We start from the raw sequence: 26,201 nt of genomic DNA, 5'->3' as shown, positions 1-26,201 counted from the left end.
TTATTTATATATAGTCTTCCATGTTGGAAAGTTTTTTTTTTTTTCAAATAAAAAAATTGTTTTTTACATACCTCAGCGTGATCAGTAGTTGTTCTTGTGGTGTGCCTGCTCTCCTGAAAGTGGTATCCTTCTTCCGTAGGTCATCCTTCACCATCTCCAAGAGAGTATCAAACCTGACAGGAGATGGAAAGGAAGAAGCTGTAAAGTTTGCTGTGGGACAAGGTGTTGGGTGGAGGATGGGGGAGGTGTGTTTAGGGGTTTGTGTGTTTTGTGAAGGGTGGGGGTGGTGTGTTTAGCTAGGTATACAGGGGTGAGGGTGGGTTGTTTAGCTAGGTATACAGGGGTGAGGTGTTGTGAGGTGTTTAGGGATGGTGTGTTTAGGCATGGATACTTACAGGGGTATGGACATCCGGGTATAGCGGTAAAACTTCTCTGGGTGTCGTCTCAGGTCCCGGTAGAGGGTCTGGAACTCTCCCTTCCTCTGCCTCCTGGCTAGTAGAGGATGCACCCACCATCTCCTGCGAGGAGCACGCCTTCTCCCCACATAGTAGTAGGTGAACACCAAAAAGGACAGTATACTCAGGTAAAAGGAGTAAAAAATCACTGGATCCATGGTCCAAACTGCAGTCTCTGTAGACAAGGATGATCTGAACACGTCAAGCTCTCTCCAACAATGACCCCAGCGCTTCTGCTGACCTCCCAGACCCCTGGAATTTATATACTGTGTTATCTCTTTAAAATCGGTCCGTTTGTCAACAAACGCAAGTGTGAACGCAGCCTTAGTGCTAGTGGCAACGTTGTAACATGTCAGCGCTCATGTTTAAAACCATCCAAGGTTGACATGCTGGTTTTCTTGACGAAAAATATGTAACGCGTCATGTAGAGTTGTCAGGGAAAAAGTTGCGTTATATTTTTGAGGTTTTATTTGTTCTGTATTTCACTCTGACTTAGTGTCCGCCTTTGTCTACATAAGATATATTTGTGATTTTTCATGAAAAAGTTTCTACATTAGTGCAATACTGTTGGGCAAGAGAAGACCCTTTTTGACTTTTTTTTTTTGGAAATTTGTGCATATTTTTCTATTTCTTACATATTTAAAGTAAACCTGATCTGAAGCTCGGGTTCAAAATCAGACACTTACCCTCAAGAGAGGGAAGCCCCAGGATCCTTAAGTCTTCCCTCACTTCTCTGAAATCCCCTGTTGCAGAGCGCGGCCCCCCTTTCTGGATCATGGACTGGACGGATGTGCAATACCCAGCGAGCCCACCCATGTGCAGTAGGATGCAGCCCATGGCTTTGGCTTACTCCACATGCGTGGGCGGGCTTGGTCGGCTATTGCGTGTCCATTGTCCTGAAAGAGGAGCTTCACGACCCTGATGTCATAAGCGACAATGCCTTGCCGCTAATCTTCAGAGGGCTGTGCTGCACTCATACCAGGGGGTAATGGAGTAGTGAGGGGAAGCCTCAATAGGCTTCCCTCTCTTCGGGGTAAGTACTATGAAGAAGTAGTAGTAGTAGTATTTGATTTTGTACCCCAGCTTCGACTCTTTAACACAGTTTACATTTTTGTAACTAAGCATTTTTTTTGCACTACTGTATTAAAATGAGGATGAGGATGGCTCTTTTAGTTCTTCATTTGGAAGTGTAAAATCTTTAATAGGTAGAAGCAGCCGGCATCCATGTATTTATAGCTCTAAGTTTGCTTTATTCAGATCTGTCACATAAATACGCAACGCTGATACCAGTCTGTCATTAACTTGATAAAGGAGCAGCAGTGACAGTCACTCCGAAACATTGTGTATCTATGTGACAGATCTGAATAAAGCAAACTTAGGGCTGATTTACACTGCAAGAGCTTTTTTAACCACTTGCCGACCGCCCACTGTAGATTGGCGGCGGCAAAGTGGCAGCCCCAAGACCATGTAACGCCAATTGGCGTCAGGTCATGGGACTCTTCCGGGCCAGGGATCGGGTGCAGTAATGCGCATGCATCCGCTGGCAATAGGCTCCGCCCACGCGCAACGTCAACCCACCGGCCGTTCGGAAGCGCCGGCGGGTTGTTAACCCCTGGATCGCCGCTATAGAAGCGTATAATACGCTTTGTAATGTATACAAAGCATATTATACAGGCTGCCTCCTGCCCTGGTGGTCCCAGTGATCGAGGGACCACCAGGGCAGGCTGCAGCCACCCTAGTCTACACCTAAACACACTGATCGCCCCCCCCCTGCCCTCTGATCGCCCACAGCACCCCTAAGACCCTCCCTGCCTACCCCCTCAGACCCCAGTTTGCACCCAATCACCCCCCTAATCACCCATCAATCACTCCCTGTCACTATCTGTCAACGCTATTTTTTAGATTAGTCCCTTAACTGCCCCCTGGGGGCTCCTGATCACCCCCCCCCCACACCCTCAGATCCTCCCCAGACCCCCCCCCCGGTGTACTGTATACATCTATCCTCCCCTATAATCACCTGTCACTCACCCCCTGTCACTGCTACCCATCAGATCACCTCCCAAGTGCTCTAAACACCCACTAATCACCCATCAATCACCCCCTGTCACTGCTACCCATCAGATCAGACCCTAATCTGCCCCTTGCGGGCACCCAATCACCCGCCCACACCCTGAGATAGCCCCCCAGACCCCTCTGATCACCTCCCCAGTGCATTATTTACTTCTGTTCTCCCCCCTAATCACCCATCAATCACCCCCTGTCACCACCTGTCACTGCTACCCATCATACCCATCAGATCAGACCCTCACCTGCCCCTTGCGGGCACCCAATGACCGGCCACCACCCTCAGATCGCCCTCAGATACCCCCGATCACCTCCCCAGTGCATTGCTTGCATCTATTCCCCCCCTATTCACACCCTGAGACACCCATCAATCACCTCCTTTCACCCCCTAGCACACCTACCCATCAAATCAGGCCCTAATTTTCCCCGTGTGGGCTCCTGATCACTCAGCCAAACCCTCAGATCCCCCTTTCGATCACCTCCCCAGTGCATTGATTGCATCTATTCTCCCCTCTAATCACCCACTGAGACATCCATCAATCACCTCCTGTCACCCCCTAGCACCCCTTATGATATCCATCAGATCAGGAACTAATCTGCCCCCCTGCCAGCTTCTGATCACCCGGCCAAACCCTCACCCGCCCCACCGCAGTGACAGAATTTTTTTTTCTGATCACTGCTTGTACGACTTAATTGTGGCGAGACCAACCGTTATGCCACACAATACCCAACCGCCAATCCAAGAAGCTACTATGCCCAGCCTTTTCGGTGGAAGCCACTCCAAGATTCCGAACGTAACAATTTCTGGGGCCTTCTCCTTAACATGGGTCTAGTCAAAAAGAATGTATTGCGTTCTTATTGGTCTACGCACCCAATACATCACACGCCCATGTTCTCTGCTGCCATGTCCAGGTCACGATTTGAGAACCTCCTGCGCTTCCTGCACTTCAGTGCCAATACAACCTGTCATCTAAGAGGCCACCCTGCTTATCACTGGTTCCACAAAATTCGGCCCCTCATAGACCACCTGTCATCAAAATTTGCAGATGCTTATACCCCTGAACAGTCATTTTGAGGCATTTGGTTTCTAGACTACTCCTCACGGTTTTGGGCCCCTAAAATGTCAGGGCCATATAGGAACCCTACAAGTGACTCCATTTTAGAAAGAAGACTCCCCAAGGTATTCCGTTAGGTGTATGATGAGTTCATTGAAGATTTTATTTTTTGTCGAAAGTTAGCAGAAATTGATTTTTATTGCTTTTTTTTTTCCACAAAGTGTCATTTTCCACTAACTTGTGACAAAAAATAAAATCTTCTATGAACTCACCATACACCTAACGGAATACCTCGGGGTGTCTTCTTTCTAAAATGGGTTCACTTGTGGGGTACACGGGGAGAATGACAGCCAACAAAATATCAAATTGCTCTATTGGCAATTTTGGATTGAGATTTACTTTTGGTATTGTTGGTTTTTTTGACATTTAGAAGAGTAAATATTTCAAGCATGACAAGAGATTAAGGGTTTAACAAAGACTTTGTTCAACTTTGACCTGTTCTCATTTCATAGGGGTAATTGTAATGAGAATAATTGCGTAATACCGTATACCGTCATACCGTGGTATTTTTTTTGACGGTTATCATACCGTGGATTTTCATACCGTTGCAACCCTACTCTGCTGTGTCCGATACGGCGTGCACTCCGCTATCCCCACTGCTCAGGACGCCACTCTGCCCTCGTGGTAGCTGTTACTTCTGCGTCAGTAACCCCGCCTTACAGGTTTAGCAAATTTATTTATGGGGATGGGGGAGGAGGGTATAGTTAACAATAGTAATATTAGAATCTGGTATAGATTCATAGATGATTTGTTTTTTGTGTGGAAGGGGGGGTCAGGATAATTTGGGGGTATTCTTGGGGTCACTTAATAATAATGACAGGGGCATCACGCTCACAGCCCAATTTAATAGTCATAAAATCCAATTTTTAGATTTGGAAATTATCATTAGGGGTCACTCTTTGCATACTATCAATTACTTTAAACCCACTGATAGAAATGGGTATATTCCTATGACAAGTTGTCATCACCCACAGTGGAAGAGAAATATACCGAAAGGACAGTTTCTGCGTCTCCGCAGGAACTGTACAGAGGTTGAGGATTATGAGGTCCAATCATTGGTGTTGAAACAAAGATTTGAAGAGAAAGGGTATGGGGTTCGTGATTTGGAGAGGGAAATTGGGGAGGTGAAGGATAGAAATAGATCAGAACTGATTAATGGGCAAAAAAATGGGGATGGTCTTAATAAATATGAGTGTTCGTTTATTACTAGCTTTAGTCACCAATATAAATGTCTGCAAGGCATAATTTAAAAACACTAGGGGGTGCTGAAAACGGATCCTATTTTGAGGGGTATTGTTCCGGAAAAACCTAAATTTATATATAGAAGGGCTAGGAATTTGAGAAATATGATAGCACCAAGTTGTGTGGATCCTCCTAGGTCTAATCTGATTCCCAAAGAATGGCAAAGACCGGGGTTTGTCCCGTGCAGATCTTGCAAGGCATGTAGGGAAGGTAGCCTCAAAAAAGTGGATAGTATCGTTTCTTTTGCCAATGGTAAATCCTTTAAGATCAAACAATTTATAACTTGCAATGATCGTTACGTGGTGTACCTGGCCTGGTGCCCCTGTGGGTGGCAATATGTGGGTCGTACCACACGCACCCTCAGGGAGCGGATCAGAGGTGGCCTTAGAGTATGCGGGGCCTGGGGCGAGTGTCATATGGGGGGCCTAGAGACATATGCTGTGGATACACACGTTGTGGAAGCACACACTCTGTATAGGTTAGATAGGTAGGTGCCCCGCAGTATAGATTAGAATAGTAGGTGCCCTGCAGTATAGATTAGATAGGTAGGTGTCCTGCAGTATAGATTAGATAGGTGCCTGCAGTATAGATTAGACAGGTAGGTGCCCTGCAGTACAGATTAGATAGGTAGGTAGGTACCCTGCAGTATAGATTAGATAGGTGCCTGCAGTATAGATCAGTTAGGTAGGTACCCCACAGTATATATTAGATAGGTGCCTGCAGTACAGATTAGATAGGGTGGTGCCCTGCAGTACAGATTAGATAGGTGCCTGTAGTATAGATTAGATAGGTGCCTGCAGTATAGATTAGATAGGTACCTGCAGTATAGATTAGACAGGTAGGTGCCCTGCAGTACAGATTAGATAGGTAGGTAGGTGCCCTGCAGTACAGATTAGATAGGAAGGTGCCTGCAGTATAGATTAGTTAGGTAGGTACCCCGCAGTATATATTAGATAGGTGCCTGCAGTATAGATTAGGTAGGGTGGTGCCCTGCAGTACAGATTAGATAGGTGCCCTGCAGTATAGATTAGATAGATAGGTGCCAGCCTGCAGTATAGGTTAGATAGGTGCCTGCAGTATAGATTAGATAGGTGCCAGCCTGCAGCATAGGTTAGATAGGTGCCTGCAGTATAGATTAGATAGGTGCCAGCCTGCAGTATAGATTAGATAGGTGCCAGCCTGCAGTACAGGTTAGATAGGTGCATGCAGTATAGATTAGATAGGTGCCAGCCTGCAGTATAGGTTAGATAGGTGCCTGCAGTACATGTTAGATAGGTGCCAGCCTGCAGTATAGGTTAGATAGGTGCCAGCCTGCAGTATAGATTAGATAGGTGCCAGCCTGCAGTATAGATTAGATAGGTGCCAGCCTGCAGTATAGGTTAGATAGGTGCCAGCCTGAAGTATAGGTTAGATAGGTGCCTGCAGTATAGATTAGATAGGTGCCAGCCTGCAGTATAGGTTAGATAGGTGCCAGCCTGCAGTATAGATTAGATAGGTGCCTGCAGTATAGATTAGAAAGGTGCCAGCCTGCAGTATAGGTTAGATAGGTGCCAGCCTGCAGTATAGATTAGATAGGTGCCTGCAGTATAGATTAGATAGGTGCCAGCCTGCAGTATAGATTAGATAGGTGCCAGCCTGCAGTATAGGTTAGATAGGTGCCAGCCTGCAGTATAGGTTAGATAGGTGCCAGCCTGCAGTATAGATTAGATAGGTGCCAGCCTGCAGTATAGGTTAGATAGGTGCCTGCAGTATAGGTTAGATAGGTGCCAGCCTGCAGTATAGGTTAGATAGGTGCCTGCAGTATAGGTTAGATAGGTGCCTGCAGTATAGATTAGATAGGTGCCAGCCTGCAGTATAGGTTAGATAGGTGCCAGCCTGCATGCAGTATAGGTTAGATAGGTGCCTGCAGTATAGATTAGATAGGTGTCAGCCTGCAGTATACGTTAGATAGGTAGGTGCCCCGCAGTATAGATTATATAGGTAGGTGCCCCGCAGTATAGATTATATAGGTAGGTGCCATGCAGTATAGATTATATAGGTAGGTGCCATGCAGTATAGATTATATAGGTAGGTGCCCTGCAGTACAGGTTAGATAGCAAGGTGGCTGCAGTGCTGGGGAGAGCGGGCACAGTTAAAACTCACGTGTCTTCACCGATGCTCACAGCTACCATCTATTTCCTCTCCCGGCATTTGTGTATTGGTAACAGTGCCCCCCTGTGGTGACATGCGGTCACGTCATCATAGGGGGCGCTGTTACCAAAACACAGATGCTGGGAGAGGAAATAGATGGTAGCTGGGAGCATCGGTGAAGACACGTGAGTTTTAACAACTATGCCCGCTCTCCCCAGCACTGCAGAGGGTGCGGGGCCTCCTCAGGCGCGGGGCCTGGGGCGATTGCCCCACTTGCCACCCCCAAAGGCCGGCTCTGGAGCGGATGGGGGAACACACGCAATGTTAAGAAAGGTTTTCAGAATCATAGCTTATCTGCTCACTTTGGAGAAGTGCATTCATGTGATGTAAGTTTATTATCTTTTTGTGGTATATATAAATTGGTCCCAAATTGGAGGGGATGTGATAGGCTAAGGTCTATCTCTCAGGAGGAAACTAAATGGATTTATAATCTGGGTACTTTAACACCTGGGGGGTTGAATATTGATGTAGATATCATGTGTTTTTTGGGGGAGTAGAACTCTCATATTGTGATTATACTGGTCATCATGGGGAATTTCTGTATATTATTTTATATTTATTTCATATATTTTTATAGTTTTTTATAAGTATGTTTTTAGGTGTAAGCGGAGTTTTCTCTGTTCTGTTGGGCAAGGTTGTTTAAAAATAATTAGTCGGGGTTCACAAAGTTCAGACAAATTTCCCTGTTAAATGGGTTTTTAACCTTTTATGCCACCCGTAGTGTCTTGTATAGGACACATTAGATGGAGCGCATAAGGATTGATCAGTGCTCCCACTAGTAGCACATATAGTGGAGTGGTGGAGCGCATTGATGGAACGCAGCGGCGCCGCTCCCACTCGTAGTATATAGAGTAGTGTGGTGAAGCGCATTGATGGAACGCAGCGGCGCCGGCTCTCATGTGGTTAGCCGGCGTGTTACGTAGGAGTAGGAGGGGCCGTAACTGGAAGCCTTATGATTGGCTTTCGCAACGGGGGGAGGAGGGGAGCACTCGGGAGCAGCTTGGTGTTAAGGGGGAGGTGGGCGTTTCACATAAAAGGTTGATCTTCCGCGCAGTCCCCTAGCCTCTGATGAGTCACTATGACGAAACATGTAAGGCGGGGTTACTGACGCGGAAGTAACAGCTACCACGAGGGCAGAGCGGCGTCCTGAGCAGTGGGGATAGCGGAGTGCACGCTGTATCGGACACAGCAGAGGGACTACAAGTGCCAGCCGAGGCCCAACAAAACGGGGGAGAGCCCGTATCAGAAATAACTCTGTGCCATTTTTAAAGAAGAAAATTTGTAAGTGCATTCTTTTTTATATACAAATAAATATCGCTGGTTTTACACTATGTGAGGCATTTGCTTTGAGGTGACAAGTGCATGGAGGTCGGCATCTATTGAGAAGGGCAGTAAAAGGAGATACAGCTCCGGTGGTGACACACAGCAGTTCGTGTGGTGGGGGACGGCCCGAAGTGTCCCAAAGCGCTGATAGACCTAGTTAAGGCCTTATTGTCTGGTGAGTGTCTGCACACCGGGTGTTGGTGAAGGATAGAGGAAGATAAGAAGTTATTGCTATCATTGGATGTGGACTTTTGCGGTTGATGCCTCTTTTTGCAAAATTTATCTCACATGGACTCAGTTGTGTAGCGCTTACCTTCTGTTTTTTGTGTATAATAAGGTGTGACCAGAAGGGGCAGCTTCAACTTATTATTGGACTCTATTTAGACTCCTGTTTGTGTGTGGTGTAGCACTGGGCTCCTTATACATAGCATGCCATACGTGAGAACCTAATAGATTAGGCGGTCCCTATCATTTTGTAGAAGCTAGACATAATGTCAGCCAATTAAGATTTATGATAATTGAATAGGTACTACCACCTAAGAGGGGAGGTGATCGGCTCAAGAAACTACTTTGGAGGGAGGTCTATTGGATTAAAAAAACTAGATACCATGGAACCAAGGGGCATTAATTGGGAGCTAGATTTGGTTCCCTTTATGTAGTCTGGTTTCTGTCCCTTTGGGTTTGCCCCATGTATTTGTCCCTTTGGATCACATCCCTGTTATATTGAGCTATATTTTAGTTAATTATTTCCTCATGCATATTGCAGATAGACGTTTGGCCACAGTGTGGCACTATGGATAGACTTGACATGATCTGATTGATATATCAGATACTGGGCCATATGCAATTCTCTTTTTCGCCTGAGTTTTCTCCCAGGAGATAATTTTTCATCTTTGATTTTAAATAACTTTCAAGTACTTTTCAACTAAAAAAGTACCAAAACATTGGTGAAAAAGGACTGTTAAAATTATTTTGAGCATATTCTTGCCTTCTGGGGGCTTAAAATGCATTTTATTGATGAGTTTAAAAATATCACCTAGGAGAAAACTCAGGTGAAAAATTTAATTGCATATGGGCCACTGTATATAGTATATGTAGAGTATGAGGTTAAGGATAGCCACTATGTTCTTTCTATTCCTCTATCCCCTCCCTCTTTATACTTTATAGCTATAAACAGAATGTGTTTTTTAATCTGATGACTTGTTAATAATGCACTGCTGGGATTCTCTCATTCGCCGCTGCAACAGCCGCTTTGTTTACATCTTGAAATGACGTGGAGCACTGGCTAGTCGGCGCTCCCGTCACTGGTCGACAGCAAGCTGTGGACGGATACCGATAGTGACATCATGCCGGCACACATGACCCCTGTAGGTTCCCCATCAGGTCCGCGATGCAGATCGACAGGGAGGCGGTGTGTGGTGACGCAGTCGGCCGCAGGCGGCGATGGAGGATGATACAATCTGCGGGGTGGATGGGCCACTTGTTTGGACCAATAGGGTGGCAGACCATATAGTTGTCCATCAGGTCTGGCTAGGCATGTACCTTTGTGATAGGTGTATTGCACCAAAACTTATGATTGGTCGCCACCCCACCGTGTTGTATATAAAGGGACTGTGTACCATTAAATGTGTATTATGACTTACAGCTAGGGATGCTCTCACGAGTAAACACTCAAATTCACGATTTAAATGAGCATTAATTAGCTCAGGTGTGCGGCGGAGACATAAGGGGTTATTTAGACATAATTCCGCGTCCTCCCTGCGCTCCAAACAGCTTGCATGCGTCCTATTGGACGCGTTGCAAGCCTCATCACCTCGCACTTCCTCCTTCCGGCTTGAAGGAGGAAGTGCCCCCAGTGAGGCTTGCAACGCGTCCAATAGGACGCATGCAAGCTATTTGGAGGGAGGACGCAGAATTATGGGTAAATAACCCCTTATGTCCCCGCCGCACGCCTGAGCTAATAAATGCTCATTTAAATCACGAATTTGAGTGTTTAGACACTCGTTTTTACTCGTAAGAGCATCCCTACTTACAGCCTAAGCTTGAGAAAGGAGCTGAACGCTTTGAAACGTTGCGGTGATGGCTGATATGCCCATTTGATTCAATAAAAGAGCATTTTGAAATTGAAGGTATCAGCTCTACTATCTACTTCAAGCCTTTAAGATCTTTAAAACGCGCCCTCAAAACTCACCTGTTCTGTCAAGGTCTACCTTGAGTGGCACCTTAGGCCAGCTCTTCTTTGACCTCTGGCCAAGTTCTACACCTAACTCCAATGAAGGACTGTTGTCCGACACGCGTTAGATAGACATTCAGCCGGGCCTCACTGTGCAGATACCACCGCTCCCAGGGTAAGCATCTATCTGTAAGCTGCAGCTATGTGGACATGTATGCTATATGCCTAGCTGGATGCACATTCATTGTATTTTGCTTTCCAACATGCTGTGGTTTGTGCTTATATAAGGGTTTGTATTATATAATGTTAGGCATTGTTTTCCTGACCATGTGGCATATTTTATGTACTCATTTGAGTCAATTGGGTCTGCACTTTGCAGCCTCCACCTGAGTGGTTTTTTAATTGTTTTTATTCTGTCTATCTCTGAATAAAGATTATTGTTATTAGTATTATATGGAGCCAGTTATGTGTTTTACTTTGACATGTCGTGGACATCTGTTTATGAGTTCTACACCTAATAGATAACCTAAAACACGCTGCCTCTAAGTATGACTATTGTATAGTAACCTACCTCTTGTTCCCCCCATTCCTTTAGATTGTAAGCTTGCAAGGGCAGGGGGATCTGACCATTTGTGTCTTGGAATTAGTTACACATTTATTCATATCAATTTTGTCGCTGTAATGCCCAATTCTGTATTTTGTACCAACTCTGTAATTTCATTGATAGGTGTATACCATTGTCTGTATTATTTTGTACCTCATGTTTGTTTCTTGATTTGTAAAGCGCCATGGAATATGTTGGCGGTTTATAAATCAATAATAATAATGTCCATTTTAGTAAAAAAAAAGTCCATATAAGACAAAAAAAAAAACAACAACTTTCAATGGGATGCACATACTCAAATATCTGCGATGCTTGTATATCAACCTGATCAGTAGTGTTCTCTTTAGCCTTTGTCTCTTTCTAAATCATGGCTTAATTGAATTAATTGAGCATAATTATTTTGGAAGTAGACTTATCCTTTAAAATAAACCTGAGATGTGGGGAACAAGCTTTATTTTACTTGGCTGTGACGTCTTTAGCTCCCAGTAGCTTTGGCACCTCCTTGACGTGCAGAATGCTCCTGGCAACAGGAGCACGATCGAGGAGGTGCACAGCTTTCAGAAGGCCACAGTGGCACAATGGAGGGGTCCAGGAGAAAACCAAGAGACTTGCAAGACTGGAATATAAAAAAACAAAAACAAAAAAAAACTTCTACCCCCATCTCGGGTACATTTTAAGTTTTAAATTCTGACTGGAGTGTAGCTTTTTGTAAGTCAATGGGAGCATTTTTAAAAAAGCTCTCAGAAATCTTTGATGGCCAAAGTGCTCAGAAAAGCGCTTACAGTGTGTCTGAGCCCTAAGTGTATAACACCCGCCCCCCCCCCCCAAAATAAAAAAATAAAAATAACCTTGTTCATGATGGATCGAGACAGAATCTTGTCACCATTCTTCATCATCATGCTGGTAAATTTGCTGTAAAATTAAACATTAACATGATGTAAATATTTGCAAAGAATCAGTATAACTTTTTTTTGGGACTTTCAGATTGAGCATAGTCAAAAAGGCTAGACACATGATACAGGAGACGGCTGTCGCCCGGCGGGGATCGTGAACCAATACCCTCAGGAAACATCGCTGGGCCGAGTATGTACAGTCACATGTTCTTTTACAATGCAGGTGGGGGGGGGGGGCTGCAGAGGGGGTTGACAGAGCAGTACAGTTGTGATGTTTCAAGGTAGGCAGGATAAATAGGGAGAACATAGCTGTTGGTTGTTGACAGGTTGAATTGATACGCCTCAGTCGGCTTTAACCCATCGTGTGTACAGGCCATCACAGTATAAATAGTGATGGGTAAAAGTGATGGTCACTAGTAAAAACCTTTGAAAGTGTAACATATGTTTCATTAATGCTCCAATGCAACAATAATTAGTTTTATGTGGTCTATGTCCCTAAGCTTTCTCCCCAGGCTCTTTTAGCCAGGTACTCCACGTTTTTTTCATGCCATCCAGCTGGAAAAAGTTTCTGGGGACAACATTATCCTAGATGGAAAATTGTCACATTGTCTTTCTGTCCTGATAAGAAGTGGGACAAAGATGTTAACTTAAAGTGAACCTGAGGTGTGAGGGATATGGAGGGTTCCATATGTATTACCTTTTAAACAATATTAGTTACCTAGCTGCCCTGCTAATCTTTCTGGCGGCAGCAGTGGCTGAATCACACATCAGAAACAAGTATGCTGCTAATCTTATAAGTTACAATATACAATATTGTCAGAAACACCTGATCTGATGCATGCTTGTTTAGGGTATATGGCTAAAAGTATTAAGAGTCAGAGTTTCAGTAGACTAGTCAGGCAACAGGTATTGTTTAACCACTTAAGTCTATCTGGACGGATATATCCGTCCAGATAGACTGTGCTGCTGCCACTGCACATTCACTCCTGCCGCCTTCCGATAGCCCCAAGATCGATGAATGGGAACGATGAATGGGAACATAGTTCCCATTCATCGATCTAAGTCCCCAGTAGAAAAACCGATGGCCTCTTATCAGAGGCCGCAGTCTTTCTGCACAAAAAAAAAAAAGTTTCCTGTCCTTCTAATGCTTCCTGGAAGCGAGAAATATTGCTTCCAGGACTTTTTGACTGTGGCCATCTTGTGGCCAAATAGTAAAACTACACCCACATGCATTTTTTATTAAACAAACACATAATATTACATTTAAAATGAACTGTTTACCTCCCACACCAAAAATTACCCAAATAAATGTTTTAATTGAAATATTTTTTAAAAAATTACAATTAAAAAACAACAACAACATAAATGGTTACCTAAGGGTCTGAACTTTTTTAATATGCATGTCAAGAGACTATATTACTATAATTTTTTAAATTATAAGCTTGTAAATAGTGATGGATGCAAATTGAAAAAATGCACCTTTATTTCCAAATAAAATAATGGCGCCATAAATTGTGATAGGGACATAATTTAAACGGTGTAATAACCGGGACAAATGGGCAAATACAATACATGGGTTTTAATTACGGTAGCTTGTATTAATTTCAAACTATAATGGCCGAAAACTGAGAAATAATGAGTTTTTTCCATTTCTTTCTTAATCTTCCTGTTAAAATGGATTTAGAATAAAATAATTCAAAATGTATCACCCAAAGAAAGCCTAAATGGTGGCGGAAAAAACAAGATATAGATCATTTCAGTGTGATAAGTAGTGATAAAGTTATTGGTGAATGAATGGGATGTGAAAGTTGCTCGGATGCATAAGGTGAAAAACACTGTAGGCTGAAGTGGTTAAACAGGAAATAAATATGGCAGCCTATATATCACTCTCACCTCGGGTTCACTTTAACCACTTGAGGACCGCGGGCTTTACCCCCCTTAACCCTCCTGGCGGTCTAATGAATTCTGCCAGGAGGCAGCGCAGCAGTGTTTTTTTTTAAATCATATAGCGAGCCCAGGGCTCGCTACATGATAGCCGCTGCTCAGCGGCATACCCCCACCCGCTTCGATCGCCTTCGGCGATCTCCGATCAGGAAATCCCGTTCAAAGAATGGGATTTCCTGGAGGGCTTCCCCTCCAGGCCCAGCAGGGCCTGAGAAAACCTCCTGCGCGGCTTACCTCGAACTACGTTCGGGGTTACCGCCAGGAAGGTTAAGGACCAGACCCTTTTTTCCCATTCAGACCACTGCAGTTTTCACGGTTTATTGCTCGCTCATACAACCTACCACCTAAATGAATTTTGGCTCCTATTCTTGTCACTAATAAAGCTTTCTTTTGGTGCTATTTGATTGCTTCTGCGATTTTTATTTATTATATTCATCAAAAAAGACATGAATTTTGTCAAAAAAATGATTTTTTTAACTTTCTGTGCTGACGTTTTTCAAATAAAGTAAAATTTCTGTATACATGCAGCACGAAAAATGTGGACAAACATGTTTTTAATAAAAACAAAACAAAACATTCAGCCTATATTGATTGGTTTGGGTAAAAGTTATAGCGTTTACAAACTATGGTGCAAAAAGTGAATTTTCCCATTTTGAAGCATCTATGACTTTTCTGACCACCTGTCATGTTTCATGAGGGGCTATAATTCCAGGATAGTATAAATACCCCCCAAATGACCCCATTTTGGAAAGAAGACATCCCAAAGTATTCACTGAGAGGCATTGTGAGTTCATAGAAGATTTTATTTTTTGTCACAATTTAGTGGAAAATGACACTTTGTGACAAAAAAAAAAGAAGTTTCCATTTCTGCTAACTTGCGACAAAAAAAAAAAAAAATGAAATTTGCCACGGACTCACTATGCTCCTCTCTGAATACCTTGAAGTGTCTACTTTCCAAAATGGGGTAATTTGTGGGGTGTGTTTACTGTCCTGGCATTTTGGGGGTGCCTAATTGTAAGCACCCCTGTAAAGCCTAAAGGTGCTCATTGGACTTTGGGCCCCTTAGCGCAGTTAGGCTGCAAAAAAGTGCCACACATGTGGTATTGCCGTACTCAGGAGAAGTAGTATAATGTATTTTGGGGTGTATTTTTACACATACCCATGCTGGGTGGGAGAAATGTCTCTGTAAATGACAATTGTTTGATTTTTTTTTTTTTTTTACACACAACTGTCCATTTACAGAGATATTTCTCCCACTCAGCATGGGTATGTGTAAAAATATACCCCAAAACACGTTATACTATTTCTCCTGAATACGGCGATACCACATGTGTGGCACTTTTTTGCACCCTAACTGCGCTAAGGGGCCCAAAGTCCAATGAGTACCTTTAGGATTTCACAGGTCATTTTTGTTTCAAGACTACTCCTCACGGTTTAGGGCCCCTAAAATGCCAGGGCAGTATAGGAACCCCACTAATGACCCCATTTTAGAAAGAAGACACCCCAAGGTATTCCGTTAGGAGTATGGTGAGTTCATAGAAGATTTTATTTTTTGTCACAAGTTATCGGAAATTGATTTTTAATGTTTTTTTTTTTTCAAAGTGTCATTTTCCGCTAACTTGTGACAAAAAATAAAATCTTCTATGAACTCACCATACTCCTAACGGAATACCTTTCGGTGTCTTCTTTCTAGAATGGGGTCATTAGTGGGGTTCCTATACTGCCCTGGCATTTTAGGGGCCCTAAACCGTGAGGAGTAGTCTTGAAACCAAATGTCGCAAAATGACCTGTGAAATCCTAAAGGTACTCATTGGACTTTGGGCCCCTTAGCGTACTTAGGGTGTAAAAAAGTGCCACACATGTGGTACCACTGTACTCAGGAGAAGTAGTATAATGTGTTTTGGGGTGTATTTTTACACATACCCATTCTGGGTGGGAGAAATATCTCTGTAAATGACAATTGTTTGATTTTTTTTTACACACAATTGTCCATTTACAGAGAGATTTCTCCCACCCAGCATGGGTATGTGTAAAAATACACCCCAAAACACATTATACTACTTCTCCTGAGTACGGCGATACCACATGTGACACTTTTTTGCAGTCTAGGTGCGCTAAGGGGCCCAACGTCCTATTCACAGGTCATTTTGAGGCATTTGTTTTCTAGACTACTCCTCACGGTTTAGGGCCCCTAAAATGCCAGGGCAGTATAGGAACCCCACAAGTGACCCCATTTTAGAAAGAAGACACCCCGAGGTATTCCGTTAGGTGTATGGCGAGTTCATAGAAGATTTTATTTTTGTCACAAGTTAGTGAAAAATGACACTTTGTGGAAAAAAAATAATAAAAATCAATTTCCGCTAACTTTTGACAAAAAATAAAATCTTCTATGAACTCGTCATACACCTAACAGAATACCTTGGGGTGTATTTTTTCTAAAATAGGGTCACTTGTGGGGTTCCTATACCGCCCTGGCATTTTACGGGCCTAAAACCGTGAGTAGTCTGGAAACCAAATGTCTCAAAATGACCGTTCAGGGGTATAAGCATCTGCAAATTTTGATGACAGGTGGTCTATGAGGGGGCGAATTTTGTGGAACCGGTCATAAGCAGGGTGACCTTTTAGATGACAGGTTGTATTGGGCCTGATCTGATGGATAGGAGTGCTAGGGGGGTGACAGGAGGTGATTGATGGGTGTCTCAGGGGGTGGTTAGAGGAGAAAATAGATGCAATCAATGCACTGGGGAGGTGATCGGAAGGGGCCCTGAGGGGGATCTGAGGGTTTGGCCGAATGATCAGGAGCCCACACGGGGCAAATTAGGGCCTGATCTGATGGGTAGGTGTGCTAGGGGGTGACAGGAGGTGATTGATGGGTGTCTCAAGGTGTGATTAGAGGGGGGAATAGATGCAAGAAATGCACTGGCGAGGTGATCAGGGCTGGGGTATGAGTGCGTTCTGAGGGTGTGGGCGGGTGATTGAGTGCCCTAGGGGCAGATAGGGGTCTAATCTTATGGGCAGCAGTGACAGGGGGTGATTGATGGGTAATTAGTGGGTTTTTAGGGTAGAGAACAGATGTAAACAATGAACTTGGGAGGTGATCTGACGTCGGATCTGCGGGCGATCTTTTGGTGTGGGTGGGTGATCAGATTGCCCGCAAGGGGCAGGTTAGGGGCTGATTGATGGGTGGCAGTGACAGGACCACCAGGGCAGGAGGCAGCCTGTACAATAGGCTTTGTATACATTACAAAGCCTATTATACGCAATGATCGGCGGAGATTTCTATTCCTCCGCCCACCGGCGCTGCTAAGTGGCCGGCGAGCTGGAGGCTAAATCCCCGGCGGAGGATCGTGTCACGGATGACGTGATCGCTCCGTCCATGCCCGTACAAGGACCGCCACCCCTGTGCATGCGGCGGTCCTTGCGGGATCCACTTTCCGGCCGCCCCTGTGCAGTGGGCGGTCGGGAAGTGGTTAAAGTGAACCCGAGATAAAAATAAACTGCGAAGTATATTGATTATATTTATCCTCCAACCCCTAAAAATGTATTTGTTAAGATTTTTTTTTTAGATATCCCAGTTTAAATTTTATATTTAAACATTTACAAAGTCGATTAAATGATTTGTTGTCTCTGCTCAATGGCAGTCTATTAAGAGCCCCAGAGTTAAAATACATGAACTATTGACCTTTTTCTAACTCCCGCTGCTCTCACAAGCTGTATTCTCACAGGAAAACTTTTATGGCTGTAATTTGCTTATCAAGGTACCGACAAAACAGAAGCAAAATAAAACAAGTAAAACAGCTCGGTTATATGTTTTCCACTGTACATAAACATGCTTATCTCATGTCACATGTCGCCTCATGTACACTATAAAGCAAACCTGTGACTAAAATAAAATAAAAAGGTAGATAGATACTTACCCAGAAAAATGAAAGCTTTTTTAGCTGATGCAAAGGCTTCTTCAACCCTGCTCCACCCCACACTGCTCACCATGACCCTTTTCTTCACAGTCATGCTCTGGTCAATGTAAGAGCATGGCTGCATTGTGCAAGCAAGACCACGCCGGCACAGCAGCACAAAGCCGGTTGTGCATGTAGGAAAAAGGCTGCACAGTGCGGCTGTGCTCGTACATGGAGCACAGACGGGAGTGTGACTACAAGAAAATATTCAACAAGGCTTGTCGAATATGTTAAGTGGGTCCCAGCTCTGGAATGTGAGGTCCAGGAGGATAGGGAAGTCTCTGGACTATCCAGTGGTTTCCCTCTACTGAGGTATTTAATTGCATTTGGTTTTTTTCCGCTTTAAGTAGCAGTTTTTGATTCTCAGTCCCCTAAATTTCTTAAACGAACATGGCGTCTAAAGGAATTTTTACTTACTAATCCTGCTAAAGTATCAGAAGTTAGGGCTCGTTCACATTGCGTTCCGATCACACTAGTGTTGGGCGTTTGACATGATTTTTTTCCAATCCCGGTGCTTACTTGCGCACTGTTTTTGTTAAAAGCGCTTTTCTAAGCGCTTTTGCAGAGGGATTGCGTTTTTGCACTTCCTGACGTCAGTCAGGAAGCGAACTCTTTGAACCGGAAAAGAATAGAATGTATTTATTCTTACAGAATCAGACTTTTTGATCAACATATGGTGATTGGTCGGCGGCACGTACAGGCGTGAGTGGACGTGTGGTTGCTAGGCAGCCACGCGTCAACTTGCGGTGATTGGACGGCGGATATTTGGGACAACGGAGTAATGCGCTTTGTTTTGTCAGAACGGCAATAGATCCATCCTATTGGTCGGCACTTTGTGAGCCAGGACGCCCCCTTGTTATGCGGCTGTTTCATCACACGGAGTGGTGGGAATAGAGATGCAGCCTACTGGATGAGGTATGCTTATGGGTCCTGCTCCCTTCTTTTGCTATTGGTCGATGTTTCGCCGACATGTGGGGTGGAGAGTTATTTCGTTTTTGTATTGGTCGGCATTCCCTGTGTGTTATGCTGGGCTAACACGGATGCCGTTTTTGTATTGATCTATGTGTCTAATGGACGTGAGCTGTGGAGCAGCATGCTCCTTGAGGTCTGAATAACTGAGGTATTATTTATGATGAGCTTTAATATCTTGGGTTACTGCATTTGTTTGATGTGATGCCCCTCTGGATTTGGACCAATAGGAATTTTTGTTTTCTGTTGGGGGAGTGTTTGGATATGTAAAGCAGAAGTTCCCCATTAGGTCCTCTAATTAGTATATGGATTGTGATTGGATACATATGTATATGTATTTGTTGGCGTGTGTTTGTCACTTCAGAACTGGACAACTTGATGATGGGCAGGATCCCGAAACAGTGGACTGTCTTGCCATTCAGTTCTTTTTAACTTTGTATGTCATTTATTAAATAAATGAAGATACTTCTCTGAAGGTGGTGCAGAGCATTACATCTCCTTCCTGTAAACAGTAGTAATACAGCTTTATATATCACCATCTCCCGGTTGGGTGGATTTCAGCATCTCGCTCCCTCGCTCCTTGTGCTGGCTCAAGCCCTGGTGGCAGACATTAACGTGAACCTTAACTGAGAGGGATATGGATGTTTCCTTTTAAACAATACCTGTTGCTTGTCAGCCCTGCTGATCCCTTTGGCTGCAGTAGTGGCTAAATCACACACCTGAAACAAGCATGCAGCTAATCCAGTCAGACTTAAAGGGAACCTACTGTAAATACTCGAGTATAAGTCTAGAGATCTAGGTCTTATTCACTAAATAAAAGTCTAGGGGTCGACTTCTACACGAGTCACAGGCTACACTGAGCACACTGAGTAATGTGTGCACTAACAGTAACATTCCCATTTGCAGCAATTTATCCAGTGGTAAGTGACACTTTGAGGAAAAGAAATGCCAAGAAAACACAGGTCTGAAAGTCCTGGCCACAACAATTAACCAGGAAAAGGGCGGGGGGAAATACTGGGCTGCAGGAAAAGGAGTGAATGATTGCAGCACTTGGGAGCCTGAAGGGGGTATTGGCTCCACTTAAGGGACAGGAGGGGTTAATGGCTGCAATGCTGTATGCAGTGCAGTCATTAACCCCTCCTGAGCCCCAAGGGCAGCCATTAACTTTGTTGGGTAGACTTATACTTGAGTCAATAAAAAATTCCAGCTTAAGAGGGGTGAATATTGGAGTAGACTTATACACACAGTCGACTTGTATTCGAGTATATACGGTAAACTGAGCGGGATATGGATGTTTCCTTTTGAATACCAGTTGCCTGGCAGTCCTGCTGAGCTCTTTGATTGCAGCAGTGGCTAAATCACACACCTGAAACAAGCATGCAGCTAATCCAGTCTGACTTCAGTCAGAGCACCTGATCTGCATGCTTGTTGAGGGGCTGTGGCTAAGAGTATTAGAGACAAAGGATCAGCAGGAGTCAGGCAACTGGTATTACTTTAAAAGGAAAAATCCATATCCTTCTCAGTTTAGGTTCTCTTCAACTTTAAAAAGTATGAATTTAATCAGAAGCTCAATGTACAAAAGAACAATTTCCAAAATGTTCACAAGGATGAGTTTTATTGAACACCTGTTTAACTTTATAACATGAAATTAAGGTTAATCATGTAACTTAGATCACAAAATTTTCAGTTTTACTCAAATTGGTTGAAGCAAAAATGAATACACCCCACAACAAAAACTACTACAGCTAGTATTTTGTATGACCACCGTGATTCTTCTAGGCATGAAATGAACAAGTTGGCAACATATTCCACCATCTATCTTTTTCCATTCTTCAAAAATAACCTCCTTTAGAGCCTGGATGCTGGATGGAGAGTGATGCTCAACTTGTCGCTTCAAAGTTCCTAACAGGTGTTCCATTGGGGTCAGATCAGGAGGTACACTTGGCCATTCAATCACCTTCACCCTGTTGCGCTTCAGAAATGCAACAGTAGCTTTAGATGTGTGTTTTGGACCATTGTCGTGTTGGAAAAGTGCACGACGACCAAATGCACGGAGTGATGGCAGCATCTTCTGCTTCAATATAGAGCAGTACATACTTCTTTATGTCTTTCGGTTTCCTTCCGCCCTTTTGCATCCCCTTTTCCCCCTTGTGCTCTGATCCGGTGACTGATAGGCCACGGGGCAGAGGGACCACTAAAACTATAAATTTTAGGAAAGCAAAATTCAATCAACTCAGGCAGGCACTAAGTTTGGTGAACTGGGATAATGTACTACAAGGGAAAGACACTGAACGAAAATGGCAAGCTTTTAAACTTATTCTCAATCAATATTATAGTATATACACAGTGGCTTGCAAAAGTATTCGGCCCCCTTGAAGTTTTCCACATTTTGTCATATTACTGCCACAAACAAGAATCAATTTTATTGGAAGTCCACGTGAAGGACCAGTACAAAGTGTTGTACACATGAGAAGTGGAACAAAAATCATACACGATTCCAAACATTTTTTTACAAATAAATAACTGCAAAGTGGGGTGTGCGTAATTATTCAGCCCCCTGAGTCAATACTTTGTAGAACCACCTTTTGCTGCAATTACAGCTGCCAGTGTTTTAGGGTATGTCTCTACCAGCTTTGCACATCTAGAGACTGAAATCCTTGCCCATTCTTTTTGCAAAACAGCTCCAGCTCAGTCAGATTAGATGGACAGCGTTTGTGAACAGCAGTTTTCAGATCTTGCCACAGATTCTCGATTGGGTTTAGATCTGGACTTTGACTGGGCCATTCTAACACATGGATATGTTTTGTTTTAAACCATTCCATTGTTGCCCTGGCTTTATGTTTAGGGTCGTTGTCCTGCTGGAAGGTGAACCTCCGCCCCAGTCTCAAGTCTTTTGCAGACTCCAAGAGGTTTCCTTCCAAGATTGCCCTGTATTTGGCTCCATCCATCTTCCCACCAACTCTGACCAGCTTCCCTGTCCCTGCTAAAGAAAAGCACCCCTAGAACATGATTCTGCCACCACATTTGACAGTGGGGATGGTGTGTTCATAGTGATGTGCAGTGTTGGTTTTCTTCCACACATATCGTTTTGCATTTTGGCCAAAAAGTTCGATTTTGATCTCATCTGACTAGAGCACCTTCTTCCACATGTTTGCTGTGTCCCCCACATGGCTTGAGACAAACTGCAAACAGGACTTCTTATGCTTTTTTGTTAACAATGGCTTGCTTCTTGCCACTCTTCCATAAAGGCCACTTTGTGCAGTGCACGACTAATAGTTGTCCTATGGACAGATTCCCCCACCTGAGCCGTAGATATCTGCAGCTCGTCCAGAGTCACCATGGGCCTCTTGACTGCATTTCTGGTCAGCACTCTCCTTGTTTGGCCTGTGAGTTTAGGTGGAAGGCCTTGTCTTGGTAGGTTTACAGTTGTGCCATACTCCTTCCATTTCTGAATGATCGCTTGAACAGTGCTCCGTGGGATGTTCAAGGCTTTGGAAATCTTTTTGTAGCCTAAGCCTGCTTTAAATTTCTCAATAACTTTATCCCTGACCTGTGTGGTGTGTTCTTTGGACTTCATGGTGTTGTTGCTCCCAATATTCTCTTAGACAACCTCTGAGGCTGTCACAAAACAGTGATATTTGTACTGACATTAGATTACACACAGGTGCATTCTATTTAGTCATTAGCACTCATAGGGCAATGTCTATGGGCAACTGACTGCACTCACACCAAAGGGGGCTGAATAATTATGCACACCCCACTTTGCAGTTATTCATTTGTAAAAAATGTTTGGAATCATGTATGATTTTCGTTCCACTTCTCACATGTACACCACTTTGTTTTGATCTTTCACGTGGCATTCCAATAAATTGATTCATGTTTGTGGCAGTAATGTGACAAAATGTGGAAAACTTTAAGGGGGCCGAATACTTTTGTATATATCCCATATGGAAACAAAACTTCTAGGAATAATAAAAAAAATGCCTCTATGGATGAATAGAAAGGTTAGAGATAAAATAAAGATGCAAAAGAATGCCTATAAGGTTCTAAAACAGGAGGGGACCGAGGCTGCATTAACCACCCTGGCGTTCTGATAAGATCGCCAGGGAGGCTGCGGGAGGGTTTTTTTTAAATAAAAAAAAACTATTTCATGCAGCCAACTTAAAGTTGGCTGCATGAAAGCCCACTAGAGGGCGCTCCGGAGGCGTTCTTCCGATCGCCTCCGGCGCCCAGAATAAACAAGGAAGGCCGCAATGAGCGGCCTTCCTTGTTTTGCTTACACCGTCGCCATAGCGACGAGCGGAGTGACGTCATGGACGTCAGCCGACGTCCTGACGTCAGCCGCCTCCGATCCAGCCCTTAGGGCTGGCCGGAACTTTTTGTTCCGGCTACGCTGGGCTCAGGCCGGTGGGGGGACCCTCTTTCGCCGCTGCTCGCGGCGGATCGCCGCAGAGCGGCGGCGATCGGGCAGCACACGCGGCTGGCAAAGTGCCGGCTGCGTGTGCTGCTCTTTATTTGGTGCAAATCGGCCCAGCAGGGCCTGAGCGGCAGCCTCCGGCGGTGATGGACGAGCTGAGCTCGTCCATACCGCCCGGCTGGTTAAGCAATTATAAGGAGTGCAATAAAAGTTGTAAAACAGAAAATTAGTCTGGCAAAGATTGAAGCTAAAAATCAAATCGCTAGTGTTATCAAATCTAACCCAAAGACGTTTTACAAGTACATCAACTCTAAAAAAAAATAAAAGAACGGTTGACTGTATTGGACTCCTAAAGGATGAGGGTGGGAACTCAATGGTAGATGACCAAGGTAAGGCAGAGTTATTAAATGCTTTCTTTGCTTCTGTCTTCACAAGAGAATCATCACTGTTGCAAATTACAGAGGCAGAAGAGTCTCAATCTTCCAATTGTAATATTAAATACTTAAAGAGACACTGAAGCGAAAAAAAAATATGATATAATGAATTGGTTGTGTACTATGAATAATTACTAGAAGATTAGCAGCAAAGAAAATATTCTCATACTTTTATTTTCAGGTATATAGTGTTTTTTCTAACATTGCATTATCCTATAATATGTGCAGATTACACAACACTCAGCATTCAAAATGAGTCTTTCAGAGCAGTCTGTGAAGTAATGACATCTCCTCTGCCAGAGGAAAAGTAAGCAGTTCAATTACAGTTGAGATAATAAAAGTCAGATAACAGCCCTCTCCACGACCAAGTTAGTCGGAGAGCTTAATAGCTTTTTTGCATAGAGATAACAACTGGAGTTTCTCAACTCTTCCTGTACTGGAAACAATTAGACTGATGTATCTGATCTTTATGTTTTTTTTCTTAGCTGTACTACACACACAAATCATAATATCATTTTTTTTCGCTTCAGTGTCTCTTTAACGCAGGAATAAATGAAGGCAAGACTAAATAAATTAAAAATGGACAAGGCACCTGGCCCGGATGGTATGTATCCTCGGGTCCTAAGGGAATTAAGTTCAGTCATAGATAAACCCCTTTATCTTATCTATTGTAGAGTAACCAAGCAGCTCAGGGTGACCCAAACTACTAGGAATGTATAGGGGGATAAAAGGAACCAAAAAGCCCTCCTACTAAAAAAGCAAAGCTTGGTGTAATTGCCTTCTTAAAACAGAAGGAAATTTGCAATAATTCAGTTATAAGTGAACATTTGTGGTTACCCACAATGCACTACCACTAAATATGCAAATTATCCCTTTTCGCCCTTGTAAGCCAAGCAAGCATCCAGAACTGCTGGTGTATAGCAAGCTTATAGCTTTTAGTTTTACACAGCCATATCAAAAGGGATACTTTGCATATTTAGTGGTAGTGCATTGTGGGTAACCACAAATGTTCACTTATAACTGAATTATTGCAAATTTTCTTCTGTTTTAAGAAGGCAATTACACCATCTTATCTATTGTGAATCTCTTTCAACTGGCAGAGTCCCAGTAGATTGGCGTACAGCCTACGTTTTCCCATTATTTAAGAAGGGCAAAAAAATCAGATCCAGGAAATTATAGACCTGTAAAGCTTAACATCAGTTGTATGCAAATTATTTGAGGGGTTACTAAGAGATACTATACATGACTTCATAGTAGAAAATCTTATTTCTCAGCATCAGCATGGGTTTACTAAAGACAGGTCCTGTATGACTAACATCCTCAGCTTTTATGAGGTAGTGAACGCTAATGTGGCTATTGGGAATGCTGTAGATGTGATATACTTGGACTTTCCTAAGGCCTTCAACACTGTTCCCCACAAAAGTCTGGTGCAAAAGTTGAGGATACAAGGAGTTGTGTTCAATGGATCACACTCAAAATGGGTGTCTGTTAGCAGTGGGGTCCCACAGGGGTCTGTACTGGGTCCAGTGTTCTATTTATGAATGACCTAGTAGATTCAGTAGAAAGCAATGTTGCAGATAATACAAAATTGTGCAGAATCATCAACTCACAGGAAGATGGTGACATATTGCAACAGGATCTGGATATGATGGCTATATGGGCACATAAATGGCAGATGAAATTCAATGTTGAAAAATGTAAAGTCACGCATTTTGGTCGTACCAATGCAAAATACATGGAATACAGTTAGGGACATCAAACTTGGAGAAGGACTTAGGAGTACTCATGGACAATAAGTTAAATAATCATATTCAATGCCAAGCCGCTGCAGCTAAAGCTAATAAAATTTTGGGATGCATTAAAAGGGAAATAAAAACTTGAGATGCTAGCATAATATTGCCCCTGTTTAATTCTCTAGTAAGACCACATCTGGAATATGGAATTCAGTGCAGAGGTGCAGAGACGAGCAACAAAATTGATACGAGGGATGGAAGGTCTCACTTACCAAGAAAGGTTAGTTGAATTGGGTTTATTTAGTCTAGAGAAAAGACACCGTAGAGGGGATCTAATTAACATGTATAAATACATTAGAGCAGTGGTACCCAACCTTTTCCGGGCCGGGGAACACTTTCTGACCATATTTTTCTCCGGGGAACGGCGGCGGGGGGGGGGGGGGGGGCGGGTGTTTGCGCCAGTATAGCTAGTATAGTGCCCCAGTATAGCTAGTATAGTCCCAGTATGGATAGGTAGTGCCCCAGTATAGCCAGTAAAGTGCCCAGTATAGCTAGTATAGTACCCAGATAGCTAGTATAGTGCCCAGTATAGCTAGCATAGTGCCCAGTATAGCTAGGTAGTGCCCCAGTATAGCTAGTATACTTGCCCCCAGTATAGCTAGTTTAGTTGCCCCCAGTGTAGGTAGTTT

The 26,201-nt window shown here is 43.6% G+C and overlaps 1 protein-coding gene across 1 annotated transcript in view; it reads right to left on the bottom strand.

Moving 5' to 3' along the window:
- Positions 1-26,201, bottom strand: part of MRPS7 (mitochondrial ribosomal protein S7) — a 144,933-nt gene that overhangs the window by 20,912 nt on the left and 97,820 nt on the right. The window contains exon 3 of the mRNA XM_068261939.1: positions 12,015-12,078. Within this exon, the coding sequence (XP_068118040.1) occupies positions 12,015-12,078 (64 nt within the window). The remainder of the gene's footprint in view (positions 1-12,014; positions 12,079-26,201) is intronic.

The sequence above is a fragment of the Hyperolius riggenbachi genome, chromosome 12 (genome assembly GCF_040937935.1).
Source record: "Hyperolius riggenbachi isolate aHypRig1 chromosome 12, aHypRig1.pri, whole genome shotgun sequence".
Taxonomy (NCBI): domain Eukaryota; kingdom Metazoa; phylum Chordata; class Amphibia; order Anura; family Hyperoliidae; genus Hyperolius; species Hyperolius riggenbachi.
Note: the sequence above shows the minus strand (reverse complement) of the source record. Positions and strands in the feature narration are given on the sequence as shown.